The sequence below is a fragment of the Ranitomeya variabilis genome, chromosome 8 (genome assembly GCF_051348905.1).
Source record: "Ranitomeya variabilis isolate aRanVar5 chromosome 8, aRanVar5.hap1, whole genome shotgun sequence".
NCBI lineage: Eukaryota > Metazoa > Chordata > Amphibia > Anura > Dendrobatidae > Ranitomeya > Ranitomeya variabilis.
This window is the reverse complement of record NC_135239.1, coordinates 165850169-165874021: the sequence shown is the minus strand read 5'-3', so window position 1 is coordinate 165874021 and position 23853 is coordinate 165850169. Positions and strand designations below refer to the sequence as shown.

The 23853-nt window shown below is 42.1% G+C and overlaps 2 protein-coding genes across 3 annotated transcripts in view; one reads left to right on the top strand and one right to left on the bottom strand.

Annotated features, from left to right (window-relative positions):
- CENPP (centromere protein P) overlaps positions 1-23853 on the top strand; it is a 392292-nt gene that overhangs the window by 177825 nt on the left and 190614 nt on the right. The gene's annotated exons all lie outside the window — the stretch shown is intronic.
- ASPN (asporin) overlaps positions 12595-23853 on the bottom strand; it is a 37047-nt gene continuing 25788 nt past the window's right edge. Inside the window, exons 6-8 of the mRNA XM_077277414.1 lie at positions 18989-19082; positions 15713-15851; positions 12595-14602 (exon numbers count right to left, since the gene is read on the bottom strand). Of these exons, the coding sequence (XP_077133529.1) occupies positions 14405-14602; positions 15713-15851; positions 18989-19082 (431 nt within the window). The 3' untranslated portion in view covers positions 12595-14404. The remainder of the gene's footprint in view (positions 14603-15712; positions 15852-18988; positions 19083-23853) is intronic.

Below are 23853 nucleotides of genomic sequence, written 5' to 3'. Positions count from 1 at the left end.
TGTGCACTGTAATTATTAAAACGCTTCCCCTCTTCATTTATAAACATTAAAGGGCCATATGTATCACTGGCATAAACCACTATGTACATCAAGAGTCAGCAAATGGTGCCTTAGTGATTAAAGTATATTGTGGTTTGTGTTTTTCCTGTTTTTATTTCTTGGGGTTCAACTGAATGTGCAGATTTCCTCCCATATTTTGAAGGCATGTTTCACAACCCACTATTGTTTTAGTTGATAATTATTTCTCTACTTTGGATTCCTGTTGGCATTATAGGTACTGGAACCTTATTTCCCAGTGTGCTTTGCATCTGCCGTTGTCCAGTGGCTTGCTAGCCCCGAACTGAAGGCAATACTGTGAGCGGCGAGTGGCAGCTGTAAGTATGCCTCAGCGTTTTGCCCGCTTGCTCTGAACAGATGTGCTGCAGAGCGAGCTGTCAATCATAGCATTGAGGCATGTTAACAGCCGCCACTCAGTATTGTGAGCAGTGACTGTAGCCGGTCCGAGCATATCCCCATGACTGAAATCTGGCACATTCCGCGTGCAAGTTAATGCATTTCCTCCTAGTTGTCGCACATTCAGTAAGGCAGCCAGTAAGTACTGTAACACCATTTACTTGCGGGTTAATCCCACATATGCAGATCAATGGCGCTTTCCGAGGTAACATGTTCCCTTTAACAGGATCAGTAGGCACCAATTTAAGAGACCGCTAGTAGCCGGCTAATTGTTGTTATTTTTCTGAGGTAAGATAACATTTTTATATAAAGTGATTTTAGATAATAATAATAATAATAATAATCTTTATTTTTATATAGCGCTAACATATTCCGCAGCGCTTTACAGGTTGCACACATTATCGTTGCTGTCCCCGTTGGGGCTCACAATCTAAATTCCCTATCAGTATGTCTTTGGAATGTGGGAGGAAACTGGAGAACCCGGAGGAAACCCACGCAGACACGGAGAGAACATACAAACTCTTTGCAGATGTTGTCCTTAGTGGGGCTTGAACCCAGGGCTCCAGCGCTGCAAGGCTGCTGTGCTAACCACTGCGCCACCGTACTGCCCATTTTAGATGGTCTATTTAGCAAATTATCTACAGTGGCTTGTGAAAATATTCACCCCCTTGACATTTTTCGTGTTTTTCTACCTTACAATTTGGAATTTCACTGTTTTAATTGTGGGAGTTTTTATCAATTCACGTAAAGAACATGCCTACAACATTTGGTTTTCTTTTTATCATGAAGCAAACAACAATGAGGACAAACTAACAGAAAACTTCAGTATGCAAACCTATTCACCCCTCTAAAGTCAGTACTTTATAGAGCCTCCTTTTGCGGCAATTTCAGCTTCAAGTCGCTTTGGATAAGTCTCTTCGAACTTTCCACATCTTTCCACTGGGATTTTTGCCAATTCCTCAAGGCAAAACTGCCCTAACTCCTTCAAGTTAGATGTTTTTTCCTGGTGAACAGGAATCTTCAAGTCTGACCACAGATTCAATTGGATTAAGGTCTGGGCGTTGACTAGGCCACTCCAAAACATTTGCACTTTTCCGCTTAAACCACTCAAGTGTTGCTTTAGCAGTATGCTTTAGGTCATTGTCTTGTTGGAAGGTGAACCTCCGTCCCAGTCTCAAAATCAGTGACAGACTGAAGCATGTTTTGCTCAAGAATGTCACTGTATTTCTCACCATCCATCTTCCCCTCAACTCAGACCATTTTCCTTGTCCCTGCTGCCAAAAATCATCCCCAAAGCATGATGCTGTCACCACCAAATTTCACGGTGAGGATGGTGTTCTTGGGGTTATGAGCTGTGTTGGTTTGGTGCCAAACATAGCGTTTACTTTGGTGGCCGAAAAGTTCAATTTTGGTCTCCTCTGACCAAAGCACCTTCATTCATGCATCTGGGGACTCTCCCACAGGTCCTTTCCTGTCTCTGGTTGGGAGCTCTGCTGCTCCTTCAAGGTTAGCTTTGGTCTCTGCTCTGCCTCTCTGATTAATGCCCTCTTTGCCCAGGCTGAGAATTATGGTCTGCAGCCCTCTGTTAGCAAGTTTGTTGTGGTACCATGTTCTTTCCATTTGATGATAATGGATTTGATGGTGCTACGGGGGATTTTCAGAAATTGGGATATTTTTTATATAGCCCAACCCTGACTTGTACTTCTCAACAACTTTGTCCCTGATTTGTTTGGAGATCTCCTGGTCTTCATGTTGGTGTTTGGAGATCTCCTTGGTCTTTATATTGTTGTTTCGAGATCTCCTTGGTCTTCATGGTGTTGTTTGGAGATCTCCTTGGTCTTCATGGTGTTGTTTGGTTAGTGGTGCCTCTTTTTAATGGTGTTGCAGCTTCTGTGGCCCCTCAGAAAAGGTAAAGTGTATATACTGACCGACATGTGACACTTAGATTGCACACAGGGGGACGCCCTGTCACTAGCATGTGACTTATGAAGGTAATTGCTTGCACCAGAAATGTTAAGGGGCTTTATCACAAAAGGAGTGAACACATGCCAATTTTTAGTTATTTGATCCCATAAATTTAATTTATATCTATATTTTTGTCACTTCACCAACTTAGACTATTTAGTGCTGATGCATCACACACAAATCAGGTTATAAAAATATTTAAACACAGGTTGTAATGTAACAAAATAGATAAAAAGCCAAGGGGGTGAATACTTTTGCGAGCCAATGTATAAAAGAAAATCAAGTTGTCCGAAATTAAAGTGACTTTCACTTTATGATTGTTTTTCTCCAAAGGTGGAGGTAAGCTTGATTAAGGGAGCTTAGTCTCCAGAAACGTGTTGAGATTCTTACCCATCTGGTTCGTCCTGAAGTCTCCTCTATGTTTAAAGTTTGTGAATAAAGAAAACTCTTTTTTACGGATTCGGTGAAGCTGGACATTCTCTTCTTTTTTAAGCTTGAAGGTGTCTCATTGTGCATGTGGTTAGAGGGGCTACCTCGTGCAAAAGAAATATGTAGTCCGACATTAATTTACACTATGTTCCAAATTATTATGCAAATTACATTTTTATCAGATTTTCCTAAATGGTCGGTGCAAATGACAGTCAGTCTAATAAAAGTCATCACCTGTTAGATTATACATCGAATTTTATTGAAGAAACCTCCCAATGATAACAGTATAATCTCCAAAATGAATAAAAACTCAAAATGCACTGTTCCAAATTATTAGGCACAGTAGAATTTTTATACATTTGATATGTTTTAAAGAACTGAAAATGCTCATTTGTGGAATTTGCAGCATTAGGAGGTCCATTCACTGAACAAATAAGCTATTTAACGCCAAAACATCCCAACAGGCCAAGTTACATGTTAACATAGGACCCTTCTTTGATGTCACCTTCACAATTCTTGCATCCATTGAACTTGTGAGTTTTTGGAGAGTTTCTGCTTGTATTTCTTTGCATGAAGTTGGAATAGCCTCCCAGAGCTGCTGTTTGGATGTGAACTGCCTCCCACCCTCATAGATCTTTTGCTTGATGATCCTCTAAAGGTTCTCTATAGGGTTGAGGTCAGGGGAAGATGGTGGCCACACCATGAGTTTATCTCCTTTTATGCCCATAGCAGCCAATGACTCAGAGGTATTCTTTGCAGCATGAGATGGGGCATTGTCACATGAAGATGATTTTACTCCTGAAGGCACATTTATGCTTTTTAGACCTTAGAAGAAAGTTGTCAGTCAGAAACTCTGTATACTTTGCAGAGGTCATTTTCACACCTTCAGGAACCTTAAAGGGCCCCACCAGCTGTTTCTCCATGATTCCGGCCCAAAACATGACTCCTCCACCTCCTTGCTGACGTTGCAGCCTTGTTGGGACATGGTGGCCATCCACCAACCATCCACTACTCCATCCATCTGGACCATCCATGGTTGCTCAACACTTATAAGTAAACAAGACTGTTTGGAAATTAGTCTTCATGTATGTGTGGGCCCAATACAACCATTTCTGTTTGTGAACACTGTTTAAGGGTGGCCGAATAGTAGGTTTATGCACCACAGCAAGCCTTTGAAGGAGCCTACACCTTGAGGTTCGAGGGACTCCAGATGCACCAGCAGCTTCAAATATCTGTTTGCTGCTTTGTAATGGCTTTTTAGCAGCCGCTCTCTTAATCCGATGAACTTGCCTGGCAGAAATCTTCCTCATTATGCCTTTATCAGCACAAACACATTTGTGCTCAGATACAGCCACAAATCTCTTAACAGTACGATGATCACGCTTAAGTTTTTGGGAAATTTCTAGTGTTTTCATCCCTTCACCAAGGCATTGCACTATTTGATGCTTTTCAGCAGCAGAGAGATCCTTTTTCTTTCCCATGTTACTTGAAAACTGTGACCTGCTTAATAATGTGGAACATCATTTTTAAGTAGTTTTCCTTTAATTAGAATCACCTGGAAAACCAATTATCACATGTGTTTAAGATTGATTTCAGTGATCCATTGAGCTCTGAGACACAATACCATCCACGAGTTTATTTGAAAAACAAAACAATTAAATCTTTATGACACTTAAATCCAATTTGCATATTAATTTGGAACACAGTGTATTTGGCAATCACACCTGAATAAGGGTTCAGCTATTTCACACGCTTCATCTTTGCAGTTCTTTTTTCAGCATTTGTTCATGCAAATTAAAAGCTACTTTTCACAGTACCATCAAAAGCTATGAGATTTCAGAAATGTAATGCAGTTGCTTGTTTTTTTCCTAGCTGAATTGGAAAACTGCACCATTTTTTAGATCTGTCAATTCTTTCAGCGTTTTTCATCATTTTTTTACCCATAGAAAGCAATGAGAGTGCAAAAAATGCAGCCATGTGGTTTTGCTGCATTTTTGCTGGGTTTTTGATGAATAAGCCTAACTTTATTATTAATATTGTAGACCAAAGACGCCTATCAGCACCAAAAATCTCAGCAACACCTGCAACTTCTTTTCTACCAAGAGTGCAGCTTTTGCTTGCAGGAAAAAAAAAGAAAACGCAATGTGTGAGCATAGCCTTGTAGAACCTGGAGCTAGAGGTGGACGGCTTCTACTTTGTAAGTGTGAACTTAAATCTGTTATTTTATACACAGTTTAAGGCCATGTTCACACTTTTAAACACAAGAGAGATCAAGAGTTTTTTTACGTATAAAAGTATATATTTATTATTACATATAATATTTAACAAATATTCATTTATTATAAAGACAATATGTCAGTATGAAAAACAAAGATGATCCAAATAAGGTGATAACGCAAAAACGCGATCACAAGCAGAAAGCCAACAATATGAATGGATTCCAGATTAATCATTAATTACCAACAATGGGTGTATACAAACTAACACAATGAATCCTGTGTTAGTTAAAGGTGTGACACAAGTTTGGATAAAAAGTAGTCCAAACCATGCTGATCTAAGTAACAGCGATGATCTAACAATTAGCTACTTCACACCTAACATTTACAATGGAACCACACATAGAATAAAACAATACAAAAGGTTATTTACCCATATTGTAAGCGTGTTGGCTCTGCAGGTGATCGCTCTCCCGACGCGCGTTTCGCGAGACAAAGTCTCGCTTCCTCAAGGGGCGTGAGGGCCCCTTGAGGAAGCGAGACTTTGTCTCGCGAAACGCGCGTCGGGAGAGCGATCACCTGCAGAGCCAACACGCTTACAATATGGGTAAATAACCTTTTGTATTGTTTTATTCTATGTGTGGTTCCATTGTAAATGTTAGGTGTGAAGTAGCTAATTGTTAGATCATCGCTGTTACTTAGATCAGCATGGTTTGGACTACTTTTTATCCAAACTTGTGTCACACCTTTAACTAACACAGGATTCATTGTGTTAGTTTGTATACACCCATTGTTGGTAATTAATGATTAATCTGGAATCCATTCATATTGTTGGCTTTCTGCTTGTGATCGCGTTTTTGCGTTATCACCTTATTTGGATCATCTTTGTTTTTCATACTGACATATTGTCTTTATAATAAATGAATATTTGCTAAATATTATATGTAATAATAAATATATACTTTTATACGTAAAAAAACTCTTGATCTCTCTTGTGTTTATGATTATTTCTGAGTTTAGTATATTTACGAGAATTTATATTGCTGGTTTCTTTATATGTTCATGTTCACACTTTGCGGGTTTTACCGTGGATCCGCAGCGTTTCTGCAGCTGCGGGTCCGCAGCAGTTTCCATTGCGTTTACATTTACATATAAACCCTATGGAAACCGCAATCCGCTGTGCACATGCTGCGGTAAAACCGCGCAGAAACGCAGCGGTTTACATTCCGCAGCATGTCAATTCTTTGTGCAGAATAGCTGCGATTCTGCACCCATAGGAATGCATTGATCCGATAACTTCCCGCATGGGGCTGTGCCCACGATGCTGGAAGTAAGCGGATAATGTGCAGATGGTACCCGGGGTGGAGGAGAGGAGACTCTCCTCCAGGCCCTGGGAACCATATTTGTGTAAAAAAAAAAAGAATTAAAATAAAAAATAATGATATACTCACCTCTCAGTGCTGCACGCGGCCGTCCGGTGGCAGGGTTGCTGTGCGAGCAGGACCTGCGGTGACGTCGCGGTCACATGACCGTGACGTCACGAAGGTCCTTCTCGCACAGCATCTTTGGAACCAGACTGCCGCGTGCAGCGCCGAGGAGATCGGGACGTCAGAGGGTGAGTATAACCATTTTTTTTTTATTATTTTTAACATTACTATTGATGCTGCATATTGCTGCATATGCAGCATCAATGGTATAGGAGTAAACCCGCAGCAGAAATCGCAAAACAAACCGCGATAAATCTGCAGGGATAACCGCAGCGGTTTTGCCCTGCAGATTTATCAAATCCGCTGCGGGAGAACCCGCAGAGGACCCCGCAAAGTGTGCACATAGCCTTAGCCCTTCACCCCGAAGTCTGTTTTCACCTTCCTTAGGCTGGTTTCACACTTGCGTTTTGATCTGCAGCGTTTTTTTTAAAAAACGCATGTGGTGAAAAAACGCATGTAAACGTGGCAAAACGCTGCGTTTTTTAGACGCATGCGTTTTTGCATGTAGAATAAAAACTGTGGCGTTTTGCCGCGTTTACATGCGTTTTTTCATGCGTTTGCGTTTTTTAAACGCATGCTGAGAAGTGTGTGACAGCTGCCAATCATCAAAATCAACTAGAAAACCCACTATAAATAGAAATAGCTAGGGTTAGGGTTAGGGTTATGGATAGGGTTAGGATCCCTAGGGTTAGGGGTAGCTTTTTATTAGAATGTCCTGGTCACCAGGTCACTGATAAGCCACCCCCCCACCATCAAGGTGATAAAGGGATCCAAACCCTAACCCTGACAAGCCACCCCCCACCATCAAGGTGATAAAGGGATCCTAATCCTACCCCTAACCCTGACAAGCCACCCCCCACCATCAAGGTGATAAAGGGATCCAAACCCTAACCCTAACCCTGACAAGCCACCCCCCACCATCAAGGTGATAAAGGGATCCAAACCCTAACCCTGACAAGCCACCCCCCACCATCAAGGTGATAAAGGGATCCAAACCCTAACCCTGACAAGCCACCCCCCACCATCAAGGTGATAAAGGGATCCAAACCTTAACCCTACCCCTAACCCTAACCCTGACAAGCCACCCCCCACCATCAAGGTGATAAAGGGATCCAAATCCTAACCCTAACCCTGACAAGCCACCCCCCACCATCAAGGTGATAAAGGGATCCAAACCCTAAACCTGACAAGCCACCCCCCACCATCAAGGCGATAAAGGGATCCTAACCCTACCCCTAACCCTAGCCCTAGGGATCCATAGGAATTGGCTATTATGTTGACCTGGTGACCAGGACATTCTTCTAATAAAAAGCTTTGTTCAATGTGGACACCCCAAGATATACGGTATTGCTATAGAGTACTAAAAATATAAACTCGTAGAGTATTGACTGTCATATAGGGTTAGGGGTAGGGTTAGGGTTTGTATCCCTTTACCACCTTGATGGTGGGGGGTGGCTTGTCAGGGTTAGGGTTAGGGTTAGGGGTAGGGTTTTCTTGTTTTTTCTTGGGGTAAGGGTTATGGTTTCCTTGTATTTTTCTATAAAAACGCATGCGTTTACATAGACAGCAATGCATTTTTTTGCCGCAAATAAACGCATGCGTTTTTTTTGCCGCAAAAAAAAAAAACGCAGCTAGAAATTACTACAGCTTGCATTTCTGCAACTGAACGCACTCGTCAAAAATGCATGCGTTGCCGAAAACGCGTCAAAACGCATGCTAAAAAACGCATGCGTTTTTAATGTTAAGTATAGGGAAAAAAACGCATGCGTTTTTTAGCGCTAAAACGCTGCGGATCAAAACGCAAGTGTGAAACCAGCCTTACCAGGCCAAATTTTACAATTCTGACCACTGTCCCTTTTATGAGTTAATAGCTTTGGAACGCTTCACGGATCCCAACGATTCTGGGATTGTTTTCTCATTACATATTGCAATTCATGATGGTGGTAAAATTTGTTCGATATGACTTGCTTTTATTTGTGAAAATATCAGAAATTTGGAAAATTTTGCAGTTTTCCAACTTTTAATTTCCACGCCCTTAAAAAGAGTTATGTCACACAAAATAGTTAATAATGTTTCCCACATGTCTACTTTACATCAGTACTATTTTTGAAACTTATTTTTTTGTTAGAAACTTACAAGGGTTAAAAGTTGACCAGCAATTTCTCATTTTTCTAACAAAATTTGCAAAACCATTTTTTTTTAGGGACCACATCACATTTGAAGTGACTTTCAGGGGTCTATATGACAGAAAATACACAAAAGTGACACCATTCTAAAAACTGCACCCCTCAAGGTGTTCAAAACCACATTCAAGAAGTTTATTAACCCTTCAGGTGCTTCACAGGAACTAATGAAATGTGTCAGGAAACAGTGAACATTTATCTTTTTTTCACTAACATTTTAGCGGATGCTATGTTGCATTTGGAGAGCCCCTGATGTGCCTAAACAGTGGAAACTGCTCACAAGTGACACCATTTTGGAAACTAGGCCCCCTAAGGAACTTATCTAGATGTGTTGTGAGCACCATGAACTCCCAGGTGCTTTGCAGAAGTTTAGGCGCGAAAATAAAAAATATATAATTTTTCCCACAAAATGTTCTTTTAGCCCCAATTTTTTTATTTTCACAAGCATAACAGGAGAAAATGCACTATACAGTTTGTTGTGCAATTTCTACTGAGTAATCAGATACCCCATATGTGAGAGGAAACTACTGTTTGGGCGCACTGCAGGGCTCAGAAAGGATGAAGTGATGTTTTGGAACTCAGATTTTGATGCGTTCACATTGCATTGTGCCAATGGGAGCAGAGAGGTAGCTCCCTCCCTCTTCAATGTCCTGCAATGTTGCTGTCAGTACTAACAACGGCATCAGAGCAGTTAAATGCCCGTGATCGGTGCTAGCACCGATCCTGGGCATTGCTGCAGCGTGTTAGCTTTCATATACACAGTGTTCCAAATTATTATGCAAATTGGATTTAAGTGTCATAAAGATTTAATTATTTTGTTTTTCAAATAAACTAATTTATGGTATTGTGTCTCAGGGCTCAATGGATCGCTGAAATCAATCTTAAACACATGTGATAGTTTTCCAGGTGATTTTAATTAAAGGACACTACTTAAAAATGATGTTCCACATTATTATGCAGGCCACAGGTTTCAAGTAACATAGGAAAGAAAAAGGATCTCTCTGCTGCCGAAAAGCATCAAATCGTGCAATGCCTTGGTCAAGGGATGAAAACATTAGATATTTCTCGAAAACCTAAGCGTGATCATCGTACTGTTATGAGATTTGTGGCTGATTCTGAGCACAGACGTGTTTGTGCTGATAAAGCCAGAATGAGGAAGGTTTCTGCCAGGCAAGTTCATCGGATTAAGAGAGCAGCTGCTAAAAAGCCTTTAAAAACCAGCAAACAGTTATTTGAAGCTGCTGGTGCCTCTGGAGTCCCTCGAACCTCAAGGTATAGGATCATTCAAAGGCTTGTTGTGGGGCATAAACCTACTATTCGGCCACCCCTAAACAGTGTTCACAATCAGGAACGGTTACAGTGGGCCCAGACATACATGAAGACTAATTTTCAAACAGTCTTGTTTACTGATGAGTGTCGAGCAACCCTGGTGGTCCAGAAGGATGGAGTAGTGGATGGTTGGTGGATGGCCACCATGTCCCAACAAGGCTGCGATGTCAGCAAGGAGGTGGAGGAGTCCCGTTTAGGGCCGGAATCATGGGGAAACAGCTGGTAGTGCCCTTTAAAGTTCCTGAAGGTGTGAAAATGACCTCTGCAAAGTATATGGAGTTTCTGACTGACAACTTTCTTCAATGGTCTAAAAGCAGAAACGTGCCTTCAGGAGCAAAATCATCTTCATGAATGACAATGCACCATCTCATGCTGCAAAGAATACCTCTGAGTCATTGGCTGCTATGGGCATAAAACGAGATAAACTCATGGTGCGGCCACCATCTTCCCCTGATGTCAACCCTATAGAGAACCTTTGGAGTATCCTCAAGCATCAAAGATCTATGAGAGTGGGAGGCTGTTCTTGTCAAAACAGCAGCTCTGGCAGGCTATTCTGACTTCATGCAAAGAAATACAAGCAGAAACTCTCCAAAAATTCACAAGTTCAATGGATGCAAGAATTGTGAAAGTGATATCAAAGAAGGGTTCCTATGTTAACATGTAACTTGGCCTGCTAGGATGTTTTGGAGTTAAGTAGCTTTTTTGTTCAGTAAATGTGACCCCCTAATGCTGCAAATTCCACAAATGCAGGGCCAGCGTTTGGGGCAGGCAGACCAGGCAGAGACCTGGGGCCCCCACCTACAAAGGGGGCCCCCTGCATCTGCAGCCCCTTTATGAAGTGCCCAAAGGGTGTACAGCAGTGAATGCTGTGCATTGCTCTGTAGTCCCGGAGGGTCTCTCGCAAACCCCCCTTGACTGTGGTCCTGGAGCTCTGTGCTGATTGCTGTAGGATCAGGTTTCACAGTCACATACAGCAGCCATCATCATGGGCTCTGACCACAGTCACTAAATCACTGCTTGTAATCTGACAGGGTGACCTCCTGTCACTACTGTCTAGGTGACATAAGACAGGAATATTGTCTGCTGAATCAGGGTATTTATGATATAGAAATAAATGAATTCCCATAAGAAATAAAAAAGGGTAAACTATACACATATATAGTATAGGAATCAGCGTTTATGGTGCTTTTTTTTTTTTGCAGCCAAAGCCTGCTCTCTTGGCAGTAAAAACACTGCTTTCAAAACACCCATTTTTAGGGTATGTGCAGACAACCCGGAAATGGCAGCACTTTGAACGCAGCGGACATGTGTTGCATCCAAAGTGCTGCCATCTTTTGAACACCGGTGATTCTGCATGTGTTCATTGAACCGTGCGGAATCACCGCGTCCTATACATTGCACGGGTGAGATTTCTCTTGCTGAGACTCGCATCTACGCAAGATAAATTGACATGCTGCGGTCTGGAGAGACGCGCCCCATGTCCGTCTCTACATGTGAGGTGCGGGTGTCTGTGGACACATAGTGAAAATGGAATTTCTTGATATCCCATCCACTATGCTGTAACATCTGGCTGCTGCGGGTTGGACGCTGCACAAGTACACAGCAGCCGACCCGCAGCGTTTATTGATTGTGGACACATACCGTTAGAGCTTTTGCTGTTTGTTTTTTACAGTTTGCATTTTGTCTACAGTACATGTTTAATAAAGTTAGTGTTATTCACCAAAAATGCAGCGAAAAACAACGTTGCGACATTTGCAGCTTTTTTTTAAACTTTTTCATTGCTTTCTACAGATGAAAAAAATTGCTGAAAGAAGTGACATGCTGCAGATTTAAAAAAATGCTGCAGTTGTGAAATTCAGTCAAGAGAAAATAAAAGGGTGTGCAGGAGATTTCTGAAAATCTCAGTTTTTGCTTGTGCTGTAAAATGCTGTAAACTTCTTATTTGCAGAATGAAAAGCTGCAAAAATTTTGAACATGGCCAAAAGCTGCTTTTAAAGTGCCACTGTACAGAAGATCAGATTTGGGTACACTTCTACTGGTCTTGGGGGTTTAGCGATAATTTAAGTATGGTACGCTGGAGACAGGATGATACTACCGGTCAGAGGAGGTGCTTGAAGCTGGATGTGACTGTGTTGGGAGTGCGTGATGGAAGAATGCAGAATGGGGGTTTGGTATACTGCTTCAGTGCGATTTGTGTGGAAAAGCTTTGGGTATCATTATACCCGTAATGGAGGCTTTGGTTGCCATTACTGTGAAGGGAGCAGAAGCTGAATGTGGCTCTCAAGGTCAGAAAGGTTGGGGACCTCTGCTCTAATGGGTGATGACTTTTATTAGACTGACTGTCATTTGCACCGACCATTTAGGAAAATCCGAGAAAAATATCATTTGCATAATAATTTGGAACATGGTGTAGAGCGGACTCCCACTTTTTATTGCGGCAGCGCTTATTGTGAGACTGCACGGTCATGGCGACATATATACGGAGATTTGCTGGCATGTCGGTAAGGCGTTACTATACTGAACACAAACACATTTACTGTTTTCAAAACTCTTTTTATTACTAAACCGTATGAGACTATATGAAAATTTAATTTAATATGCTCAGGCTGAACAAATATACAGTAAATAGACATAGTACGACATAGCATATGGAAACTTTATGTGGAGTGAGTGGTTTGCCTCTAAACTCTTAAATTACTGTCCATGTAGGGTAAAGACCAAGGCTGCACCGCAGATTAAGCCATTTGCCACATTGAGTGCATTATGTTGCACCAAGTGGGATTAACAATGTGGTGAATATAAAACACTGCAGGAGACTATAACAATCTGCTACTGTTGTACGGCATGTATGTCATCCTAACGCAACTGCATGTCCCTCGTGACAAATATAGGTCAGGATTCATTTACAATATTTTCCTATTCAACCTGTTGAACGATTTCAAAACTCTTCATAGTGCGAGATCTTATAAATTGTATTGCTTTGTGTACATGGACAAGGTAGACTTAAAGTAGTCTAGAGATGTAGTGTGAAGGCTTGACAGTACTGTTGGTAAAGGTCAGAGTTCACATATATTGTGTACAGTGCTTTTAGCCCCCGGAGACAAGTGAAGGCCTTGTGCACTGTGTAAACTGCTTCTCATAGGAGCCTGTATTGTCATTTTAATCAGTGATCAGCAATATTTGTCATACCTCATGGTCTAATTGTTTGAAGTCTGTCCATCAAGAATGTCTTCGTTTCCCAGAATTTCTATCCAGATAGTATGACACACACGTTTCCTAAAGACTTATTGTTTAAAGGTCTGCAGAACACAAAGCTTTGAGAGGAATGTATGCACAATTGTATATTCCAGTATTTAACCACGTAAATATTATAATAGGAAATTAAATGATCAGCAATTACCTAATATAATTTACCGACAAGAGCCATTCTGACTAAAGCCTGAGGGAGGTGATAAAACCATGTTTTTGGATACTGCCCTATAGGCAGCAGAATCTAGAGACTATCCTCTGTTGATGGTAGCCTTTGTGATATCCGTATAAAAACAGCTATGACTAAACTGCTGATACTTTTGAAAACTATATGTGTATATTATATATATTTGGATGTCTGGGTAATTTAATACAGGTTGCTATGGAACTCGTGTAACCTGCCATAGAAGGGAGCCATGGATTTAAGCAAAGATAGTTAGACAAAGCAGGAGAGCTTAGATTAGAACCAGTTTTAAATGCTTGCACTTTACTTCTCTGATATCACGGCTATACATCGTCAATTCTCTTCTTAGCCAAAGTTCAAGTATTTTTTTGCTAAAATAGGTCAATGTAATGTAATTACTCTGTAAACATAATTGGCCCGTTAAGTTTTCTGTTTACCAGGCATAAAAACTGAAAATACAAAATATGACGCAGTCCTTTCCAATCGATCGCTTGTTCTTTAAAGGGGTTGTTCGGTCTCAGAAGAAAAGTTTGCACTCAGATTACATGACTACAGCCTGCGTGTCGTGAATATGTAATGCACACACTGTCATAACTCACCAGTATATAGCATGTTAACGCATGAATTCTATTTGCATACTTGCTGTCACATGCCGACTAGTCTTGCCTGGCTTCTTTCAGCAGGAGAGAAACACAGAAGTCTAGTCGGCATGTGACCACAAGTATACAAATCGCTGACATGTGACTGCCCATACAGTATTGCAGGGGGAATTGTGACATTTTGCAAGTTGCAATCCGTTAATCAGTCTGCAATCATATAGAGTGACCACAGACTTTTTCTTCTGAGACCAGAAAACCTCTTTAAGTCCAAATAAGATTGATGTTTTTATTTCCAAGGACAACATCCTTTTTACTTTCGGAAGTTCCCGATTTGAACACTGTTTCTTCCCAGAATGCAGCGAAATGTTGCAGGTTGAATTTCCCAGTATTTTACTGGATTCCCAAAAAGGCTTATTCCACTATAGAGTGACTTCTTCATCTTGGGTGGCATAGGGCAGAAATCATTCACATCCACTTTTCCGATATTATTAGAGTGAAGGAACAAGACCTAAGTGTAAAGTAGGAATATGTTACATAATTACAATGCATACAAGCATACGTTTTTACATTTTTCAGTTTACATCTGTATGTGATTTATTTTTAAAATGGTTTGTGTGCCTTGCTTTACTTAACCTTCTGCTGTGCTTAAGTACCGTACTTTTCGGACCATAAGACGCACCCCAAATTTGAGGTGAAAATTGCAGAAAAAAAGATTTTTTTATAAGATGGGGGTCCGTCTTATTGTCCGAATTTAAGGTACGGTATCTTACCTGAGGGCTGGCGGTGGTAAAGCATGGTCACAGGAGGCATGGTGTCGGCAGAGGTGCGGTGATACGGGTCCCTTCCTGCTTAGGTGGGCGATGCCACGGCCTGGTGTCCATAAAGCAGTGCTGTGGCAGCGGCAGACGTGCGGTCACCTCCTCAGGTGAGGTGACGCACGGCCCAGTATCTAAGGTGAGCAGCAGAGCTGTGTTAATCATCGGTTTCTCTGTAGCGGCGGCCATCTTCCTGAGACCGCGCGTGCGCACATTTAGTGCTTTGCTTCCCGGGGCTTCAGGAAAATGGCTGCGGGAGGCCGCGCGTGCGCAGATGGGGATCATGGCTGCCATTTTCCTGAAGCTGAGATCTCAATCTGAGAACTCTGCATCAAGAGATCTCAATCTGCGCAGCCGCGGCCATTTTTCTGAAGCCCCGGGAAGCAGAGAACTCAATCTGCGCATGCGCGGCCTCAGGAAGATGGCCGCCTCCACCAAGAAAGCCGTGATTCACCCAGCTCTGCTGCTCTCCTACCTACCGGGCAGCGGTGTCACCTCACCTGTGGAAGGGACCCTGCTCACGCCATACCGCTCACCGCGCCTCACAATTTTTTTTGGCGAAAAAGTGCGTCTTATAGTCCGAAAAATACAGTATATGTCTAAACATGGATATAATTGTAAAGATTTCCCAAAAGATAGGCAAACTATGCTTTGTTCTTTCATCTGACCCTTGGTATTTTTCATCTGATGACACAAAATATATGAAAATATATTGCTACAATTATAAACATTTTTCCGATCATGCCACAAATCTTAACCATTTTATTGAGCTACGTACGAAAGTGATATAGCGGACTACGCACCTGCAAGTATCTCAGATCAGAAATTCCAGCCGGGACTGATTTTAACTTGTTATTTTCTAAGTGAATTTCTCTTACTTTTGGTATATAAGCAAGACTTCCATTTTCAACTTCTTTAATTTTATTATGACCTAAACCAAGTCTGAAATCAGAAACATCAAGTCAATTATTGGTTGATACTGAAAAATTGTTTCACCAAGAAAATAAAATACTATTACGATTGGCCAAAGATGTCTCACATGTCTTGCAAAGTCTGCCAAATAATGACATTTTGATAATTTTACATCTTTACTGACTCTAAATTTAATGGCTGCTACGTAGTTATGTTTTTATTGCAGCCGTAAGGGTCATTCTTTTGAATATCTGCTTTTAAAGATCCTTCTGATAAAGTTTGTAGAGCTGCAAAATCCCGATGCTTAAGATGCTGTTAGAAGTCTAAGGCATCCGGTACTGATCAGAGATCATGAACATTTTTTCCCAGTCATAACCTAAGGCAGTGTTCCCCAACTCCAGTCCTCAAGAGCCATCAACAGGTCGTGTTTTCAGGATTTCTTTAGTATGGCCCAGGTGATGGAATTGTTGCCTGTCTAGATGATGGAATTCTCACCTGGGCAATACTAAGGAAATCCTGAAAACATGACCTGTTGGTGGCTCTTGAGGACCGGACTTGGGGAAGACTGACCTAAGGGTATGTTCATACTGAGTTTTTTGTTGTTGTGTTTTTTGAGTGGAAACTGAGTACGATCCCTACATTTATGAGGAGGATTTAGAGAATTTTGGCTCAGTTTCTGCTTAAAAAAACTCTTAAAAACTCAGTCTGCACATACCCTAGATGTCACGCACATTGTTGACCTAAGCTGCTTAACTGAGGGAGCGGGCTGCCATAAGGATCTATTAACCCATGCTATGGCCTAGTAGATTGCCTGTCATTGTAACACTGACAGGCAATAACGCTTTGCAATGCCACGTATTTCAAAATATTGTAGAATCGATTGAAGGATTTCTCTTTAAAGCCCTGGAGGCAGCTCATTTACATATTAAGAAAAAATGTGGGTTTTTCTGGAATAAGACATCAAATCGCAGATATCACGGTATCATTTTATTCAACTTTCTATGACCTACATGTCCATATAGACGGATTAGGAGGGTTGATCCTAACGTCAGATTCTCTTTAAGATATGAAAGATATTACAAAGTCATTTTTAAGCCTCTGGTGCGCTCAATTGAACTATTCTATAAGCTATTATGTCCAAAAAGATTTGGAACAGTGATCATTTTTCCTAGGTGCGGCCCACCTAAGTGACTCCAAGTCTGCAGCAAACATTCGTCAAGGAAATCAGTTCTCAGAGCATGAACCAAAAAACTACAGGCCTCTCCTGCATGAAGAAAGGTCAGTGTTGCTGGACCTGCTGTTGCACAAGAGTAATACGAATACTCGGAAAAATGTCCTTTTGGATCCAAGCAAAGCTGTTCAGACTGTTTCTCTATGGAGAGATGAAGTCATCAGTGTTGAGGCCACTTTGGTACTTAAAGGGAATCTGTCACCAGGATGATACTTAATTGGAGAGCAGCATAATATAGCCGCCTTTAAGGGGTTTGACTACAGCCATGGCGCTGTTTTATAGGCAGATGTTGGCTATGTTGCACTGCCGGCATATGCCTCTTATGAAGCAGGCTCAGCTACCGAGACTACTTTAAACAATCCTTTTCAACTTTTGATGCAAATGTATGTCATAGGTCGATAAGGGGTCAAGTTCTATAGTAAAAAAAAAAAAAGTCTGCATACACAGCATATGGTTTTTATTGTGTGCTTTTTTCCCAGCATTTTGGGTCAGTAAAGTTTTTTTTTTCTCCTTCCTCCAAAACACATCAAGCTCAGCATATGGATTTTTTTGGCATTCTTCTCCATAGGCTTCTCTAGTGAGGTCAGAGAGACTGAAAACTGGAAAACACATGTATAAGATGACCATTTTAAAATGCAGACAAAAAAGTGGGGTTTACAGCTACGCAGAACTGTAAGGGGTGTAATAAATGACAAAACTAAAACATTTATCAAATTAAAGTAAAAGTGTAGCGATTAGGCATTAAAATATTGTGTACAATGCGAATGAGGCTGGAGATCTGTAGACTCTGTCACTACAGCTCTATTTCCTGCACATCACCTCCCTCATCTGCATGACTGATGTTCTTTATTCTGTGTGACTTTGGGCACAGGTGGGACAGTCAAGCGGGAGGATCTGGCGCTGGTTGGGGAATAGATCTGGAGTGACAGAGGCTTCAGATCTACCATAGCAATTTGCATATCTATATAAACGCTGATTTCTCAGTAACGGACGAACAGACCGGCCATGTAAAGGCATTGCTGGACTTGTCTTTAAAAGAGCCACAGACGCATGGAAAAAGTTTTAGAGTATAAAAATCTGCAGACCGATTCCCTTTAAAGGGAACCTGTCACCCCCAAAATCAAAGATGAGCTAAGCCCACCAGCATCAGGGGCTTATCTACAGCATTCTGTAATGCTGTAGATAAGCCAACGATGTATCCTAAAAGATGAGAAAAAGAGGTTAGATTATACTCACCCAGGGGCGGTCCCGCTGCGGTGGGCGTCGCTGTCCGGGGTCTCCCATCTTCTTACGATGACGTCCTCTTCTTGTCTTCAAGCTGCGGCTCTGGCGCAGGTGTACTTTGTCTTCCCTGTTGAGGGCAGAGCAAAGTACTGCAGTGCGCAGGTGCCAGGCCTCTCTGACCTTTCCAGGTGCCTGCGCACTGCAGTACTTTGCTCTGCCCTCAACAGGGCAGACAAAGTACTCCTGTGCCAGAGCCGCGGCAGGAAAACAAGAAGAGGACGCCATCCTATGAAGATAGGAGGCGCCGGACCGCGACACCCATCGGATCGGACCGCCCCTGGGCGAGTATAATCTAACCTCTTTTTCTCATCTTTTAGGTTACATCGGGGGCTTATCTACAGCATTACAGAATGCATTACAGAATACTGTAGATAAGCCCCTGATGCTGGTGGGCTTAGCTCACCTTCGATTTTGGGGGTGACACGTTCCCTTTAATAGCAAAATAGAATGATGGCTTTCAGTATTCCTTTTACTTTTTACAGCTTTATGTATGAGGAAAGTTTGGCAAAACATTGGAACAGTAGGCTATTTTATTTCCTGAGAACACTCACATCCATACTGTATTTCATTTGCTGGCAAGTATCGTCTTCGGGGAAAAAGAAAAAAAAAAAGATCATTTACAATGTTAACTACCAAAACAATTTGACGTTACCTCTGCAGTTCTTTGTAGCGTATAAAGTCTTCAAGTTCTACTGATGAAATTTTGTTTCGGTCAAGATGCAACTCGTAGATCGATGATGGCATATCTTTGTAGAAATTTACAGTATTATTACTCTTAAAAAAAAGCGTCACATCATAAAGCAACAATAGTTCCTTTGACCTATGACATTCTTCCCCATGTACTGTCCTTTATGGGATTGTGTCAAGAAGACATTGGAGAGTGAAGCAGAGACCAGGTGAAACTTTTCATGGCGGTTTTTCAAATAAATGGTAACACATGGATGGGCCATGACCGCCCGTGCGGGAGCTGTAATTACAGACCTATGGCATTCTGTCTTAGAGAGGACCTGCTGACCCTTCTATAACATCTGGATTCATAGGCTATAAGAGCGGCCATGAGAAACCCCCTTTCACAACAGTCCTGTTAACAAGGTGTCAGCTTGTCAGAAACTAAATGTGTTTAACAGGAATCTGTCATGGTGGAAAATATTTACAGTTAGGTCCATATATATTTGGACAGAGACAACATTTTTCTCATTTTGGTTATAGACATTACCACAATGAATTTTAAGCAAAACAATTCAGATGCAGTTGAAGTTCAGAATTTCAGCTTTCATTTGAAGGTATCCACATTAAAATTGGATGAAGGGTTTAGCAGTTTCAGCACCTTAACATGTCCCACCCTGTTTTTAAAGGAACCAAAAGTAATTGGACAGATTAAATAATTTTAAATAAAATGTTAATTTCTAGTACTTGGTTCAAAACCCTTTGTTGGCAATGACTGCCTGAAGTCTTGAACTCATGGACATCACCAGACACTGTGTTTCCTCCTTTTTGATGCTCTGCCAGGCCTTCACTGCGGTGGTTTTCAGTTGCTGTTTGTTTGTGGGCCTTTCTGTCTGAAGTTTAGTCTTTAACAAGTGAAATGCTGCTCAATTGGGTTGAGATCAGGTGACTGACATTCAAGAATATTCCACTTCTTTGCTTTAATAAACTCCTGGGTTGCTTTGTCTTTATGTTTTGGGTCATTGTCTGTTGTGAACTATACTTCTTGGCTCCCTCTTGTGGTCACTAGTGGTTTGGCACTTGGATTGTCTTTTCCCAGGTTGGTACTCACCTGGTTCGTTAGGCCTGGGGTGTTGCTATTTAGACTTCCTGGATTCTCAGTCCAGTGCCTGGCATCGTTGTAATCAGTTCATTTCTGTTTGCTCCTGTCTTCAGGTCCTGGTTCTTTGCAAGATAAGCTAAGTCCTGCTTTCTTATTTTTGTTTTGTTTGCATTGTTCATATTTTTGTCCAGCTTGTACAAAATGTGATTCCTGATATCGCTGGAAGCTCTAGGGGGCTGATATTCTCCCCCCTCACCGTTAGTCGGTTCGGGGGTTCTTGGATATTCAGCGTGGATATTTTGCAGGGTTTTTTGCTGACCATATAAGTCATCTTACTATCTTCTGCTATTAGTCAGTGGGCCTCTCTTTGCTAAAATCTAGTTCATTCTTACTTTTGTCTTTTCTTCTTACCTCACCGTTATTACTTGTTGGGGGCTTGTATTATAACTTTGGGGTCTTTTCTCTGGAGGCAAGAGAGGTCTTATTTTCCCTGACAGGGTTAGTTAGTTCTCCGGCTGGCGCGAGACGTCTAGAATCAACGTAGGCACGTTCCCCGGCTACTGTTAGTTGTTTGTGCTAGGATCAGGTATATGGTCAGCCTAGTTACCACTTCCCTATGAGCTGGTATTTATGTTTGCAGACTTTGCTGTAATCTCTGAGATCCTCTGCCATTGGGATCATAACAGTATGCCAGGCCAAGTGAATAGTTAATGCATTGCAGAAGCGGGATTAAAAGAAAAGAAGTTCTGAGGTTTTTTTTTGTTTTTTTTTCTTCCTTCCCCTTTTTCTCTGAGTGGCTTGAAGCTTTGCTGCAGACATGAATGTTCAGACCTTGATTACTAGTGTGGATCAGCTTGCTGCACGAGTGCAGGGCATTCAGGATTTTGTTGTTAGCAGTCCTATGTCAGAGCCTAAGATACCTATTCCTGAGCTGTTCTCTGGAGATCGATTTAAATTTAGGAATTTTAGGAATAATTGTAAATTGTTTCTATCTTTGAAACCTCGTTCGTCTGGAGATTCAGCTCAGCAAGTTAAAATTGTTATCTCCTTCTTGCGTGGCGACGCTCAGGATTGGGCTTTCTCGTTCGCGCCAGGAGATCCGTCATTGGCGGCTGTTGATGCGTTTTTTCTGGCGCTCGGATTGCTTTATGAGGAGCCTAATCTTGAAATTCAGGCAGAAAAAGCCCTACTGGCTATCTCTCAGGGCCAGGATGAAGCTGAAGTGTATTGCCAAAAATTTCGGAAATGGTCCGTGCTTACTCAATGGAATGAATGTGCTCTGGCTGCAAATTTCAGAAATGGCCTTTCTGAAGCCATTAAGAATGTGATGGTGGGTTTCACAATTCCTACAAGTCTGAATGATTCTATGGCGCTGGCTATTCAGATTGATCGGCGTTTGCGGGAGCGCAAATCCGCTAATCCTCTGGCGGTGTTGTCTGAACGGACACCTGTCTCAATGCAATGTGATAGAATCCTGACTAGAACCGAACGACAAAATCATAGACGTCAGAATGGGCTGTGTTTTTACTGTGGTGATTCTACACATGTTATATCAGCATGCTCTAAACGCCTAACCAAGGTTGTCAGTCCTGTCACCATTGGTAATTTGCAGCCTAAATTTATTTTGTCTGTGACTTTAATTTGCTCATTGTCTTCCTACCCTGTTATGGCGTTTGTGGATTCAGGTGCTGCCCTGAGTCTTATGGACTTGTCGTTTGCCAAGCGCTGTGGTTTTGTCCTGGAGCCTTTAAAAGTTCCTATTCCTCTCAGAGGAATTGATGCTACGCCATTGGCGGAAAATAAACCGCAGTATTGGACACAAGTGACCATGTGCATGACTCCTGAACATCGGGAGGTGATTCGTTTTCTTGTTCTGCATAAAATGAATGATTTGGTCGTTTTAGGTCTGCCATGGTTACAGACCCATAATCCAGTTTTGTATTGGAAGGCTATGTCTGTGTCGAGTTGGGGTTGTCAGGGAATTCATTGCGATTCTCCGCCGGTGTCTATTGCTTCTTCTACTCCTTCAGAAGTTCCTGAGTATTTGTGTGACTATCAGGATGTATTCAGTGAGTCCAGGTCCAGTGCTCTTCCTCCTCATAGGGACTGTGACTGCGCTATAGATTTGATTCCTGGCAGTAAATTTCCTAAGGGACGATTATTTAATTTGTCTGTACCCGAGCATGCCGCAATGCGTTCTTATGTCAAGGAGTCTTTGGAGAAGGGGAATATTCGTCCATCCTCTTCCCCTCTTGGTGCGGGATTCTTTTTTGTGGCCAAGAAAGACGGGTCTTTGAGACCTTGTATAGACTATCGGCTTCTGAATAAAATCACTGTTAAGTTTCAGTATCCTTTGCCACTATTGTCAGACTTGTTTGCTCGGATTAAGGGTGCCAAGTGGTTCACCAAGATAGATCTTCGTGGTGCGTACAACCTTGTGCGCATTAGGCAGGGAGATGAATGGAAAACTGCATTTAATACGCCCGAAGGTCATTTTGAGTACTTGGTGATGCCCTTTGGGCTCTCTAATGCTCCTTCAGTGTTTCAGTCCTTTATGCATGATATTTTCCGGAAGTATCTAGATAAATTTATGATTGTTTATCTGGATGATATTCTGGTTTTTTCTGATGATTGGGATTCTCATGTAAAGCAGGTCAGGATGGTGTTTCAGGTTTTGCGTGATAATGCTTTGTTTGTGAAGGGCTCAAAGTGTCTCTTTGGAGTGCAGAAGGTTTCCTTTTTGGGTTTTATTTTCTCCCCTTCTGCTGTGGAGATGGACCCAGTCAAGGTCCGAGCTATTCATGATTGGACTCAACCCACGTCAGTTAAGAGTCTTCAGAAGTTCTTGGGGTTTGCTAATTTCTACCGTCGTTTTATCGCTAACTTTTCTAGCGTTGTTAAACCTTTGACGGATATGACCAAGAAAGGTTCTGATGTGGCTAATTGGGCTCCTGCAGCCGTGGAGGCCTTCCAGGAGCTGAAGCGCTGGTTTACTTCGGCGCCTGTTTTGTGCCAGCCTGATGTCGCACTTCCCTTTCAGGTTGAAGTGGATGCTTCTGAGATCGGTGCTGGGTCTGTTTTGTCGCAGAGAGGCTCTGGTTGCTCTGTGATGAGACCATGTGCTTTTTTCTCTAGGAAGTTTTCGCCTGCTGAGCGGAACTATGATGTTGGTAATCGGGAGTTGTTGGCCATGAAGTGGGCATTTGAGGAGTGGCGTCATTGGCTCGAGGGTGCTAAGCATCGTGTGGTGGTCTTGACTGATCACAAAAATCTGATGTATCTCGAGTCTGCTAAGTGCCTGAATCCTAGACAGGCTCGTTGGTCATTGTTTTTCTCTCGTTTTGACTTTGTGGTCTCGTACCTGCCTGGTTCGAAGAATGTTAAGGCTGATGCTCTTTCTAGGAGCTTTGTGCCTGACTCTCCTGGAGTCTCGGAGCCAGCTGGTATTCTTAGAGGGAGTAATCGTGTCGGCCATATCTCCTGATTTGCGACGTGTGTTGCAGAGATTTCAGGCTGGTAGACCTGACTCTTGTCCACCCGACAGACTGTTTGTTCCTGATAAGTGGACCAGCAGAGTTATTTCCGAGGTTCATTCCTCGGTGTTGGCAGGGCATCCGGGAATTTTTGGTACCCGAGATTTGGTGGCTAGGTCCTTTTGGTGGCCTTCCTTGTCACGGGATGTGCGGTCATTTGTGCAGTCCTGTGGGACTTGTGCTCGGGCTAAGCCTTGTTGTTCTCGTGCTAGCGGG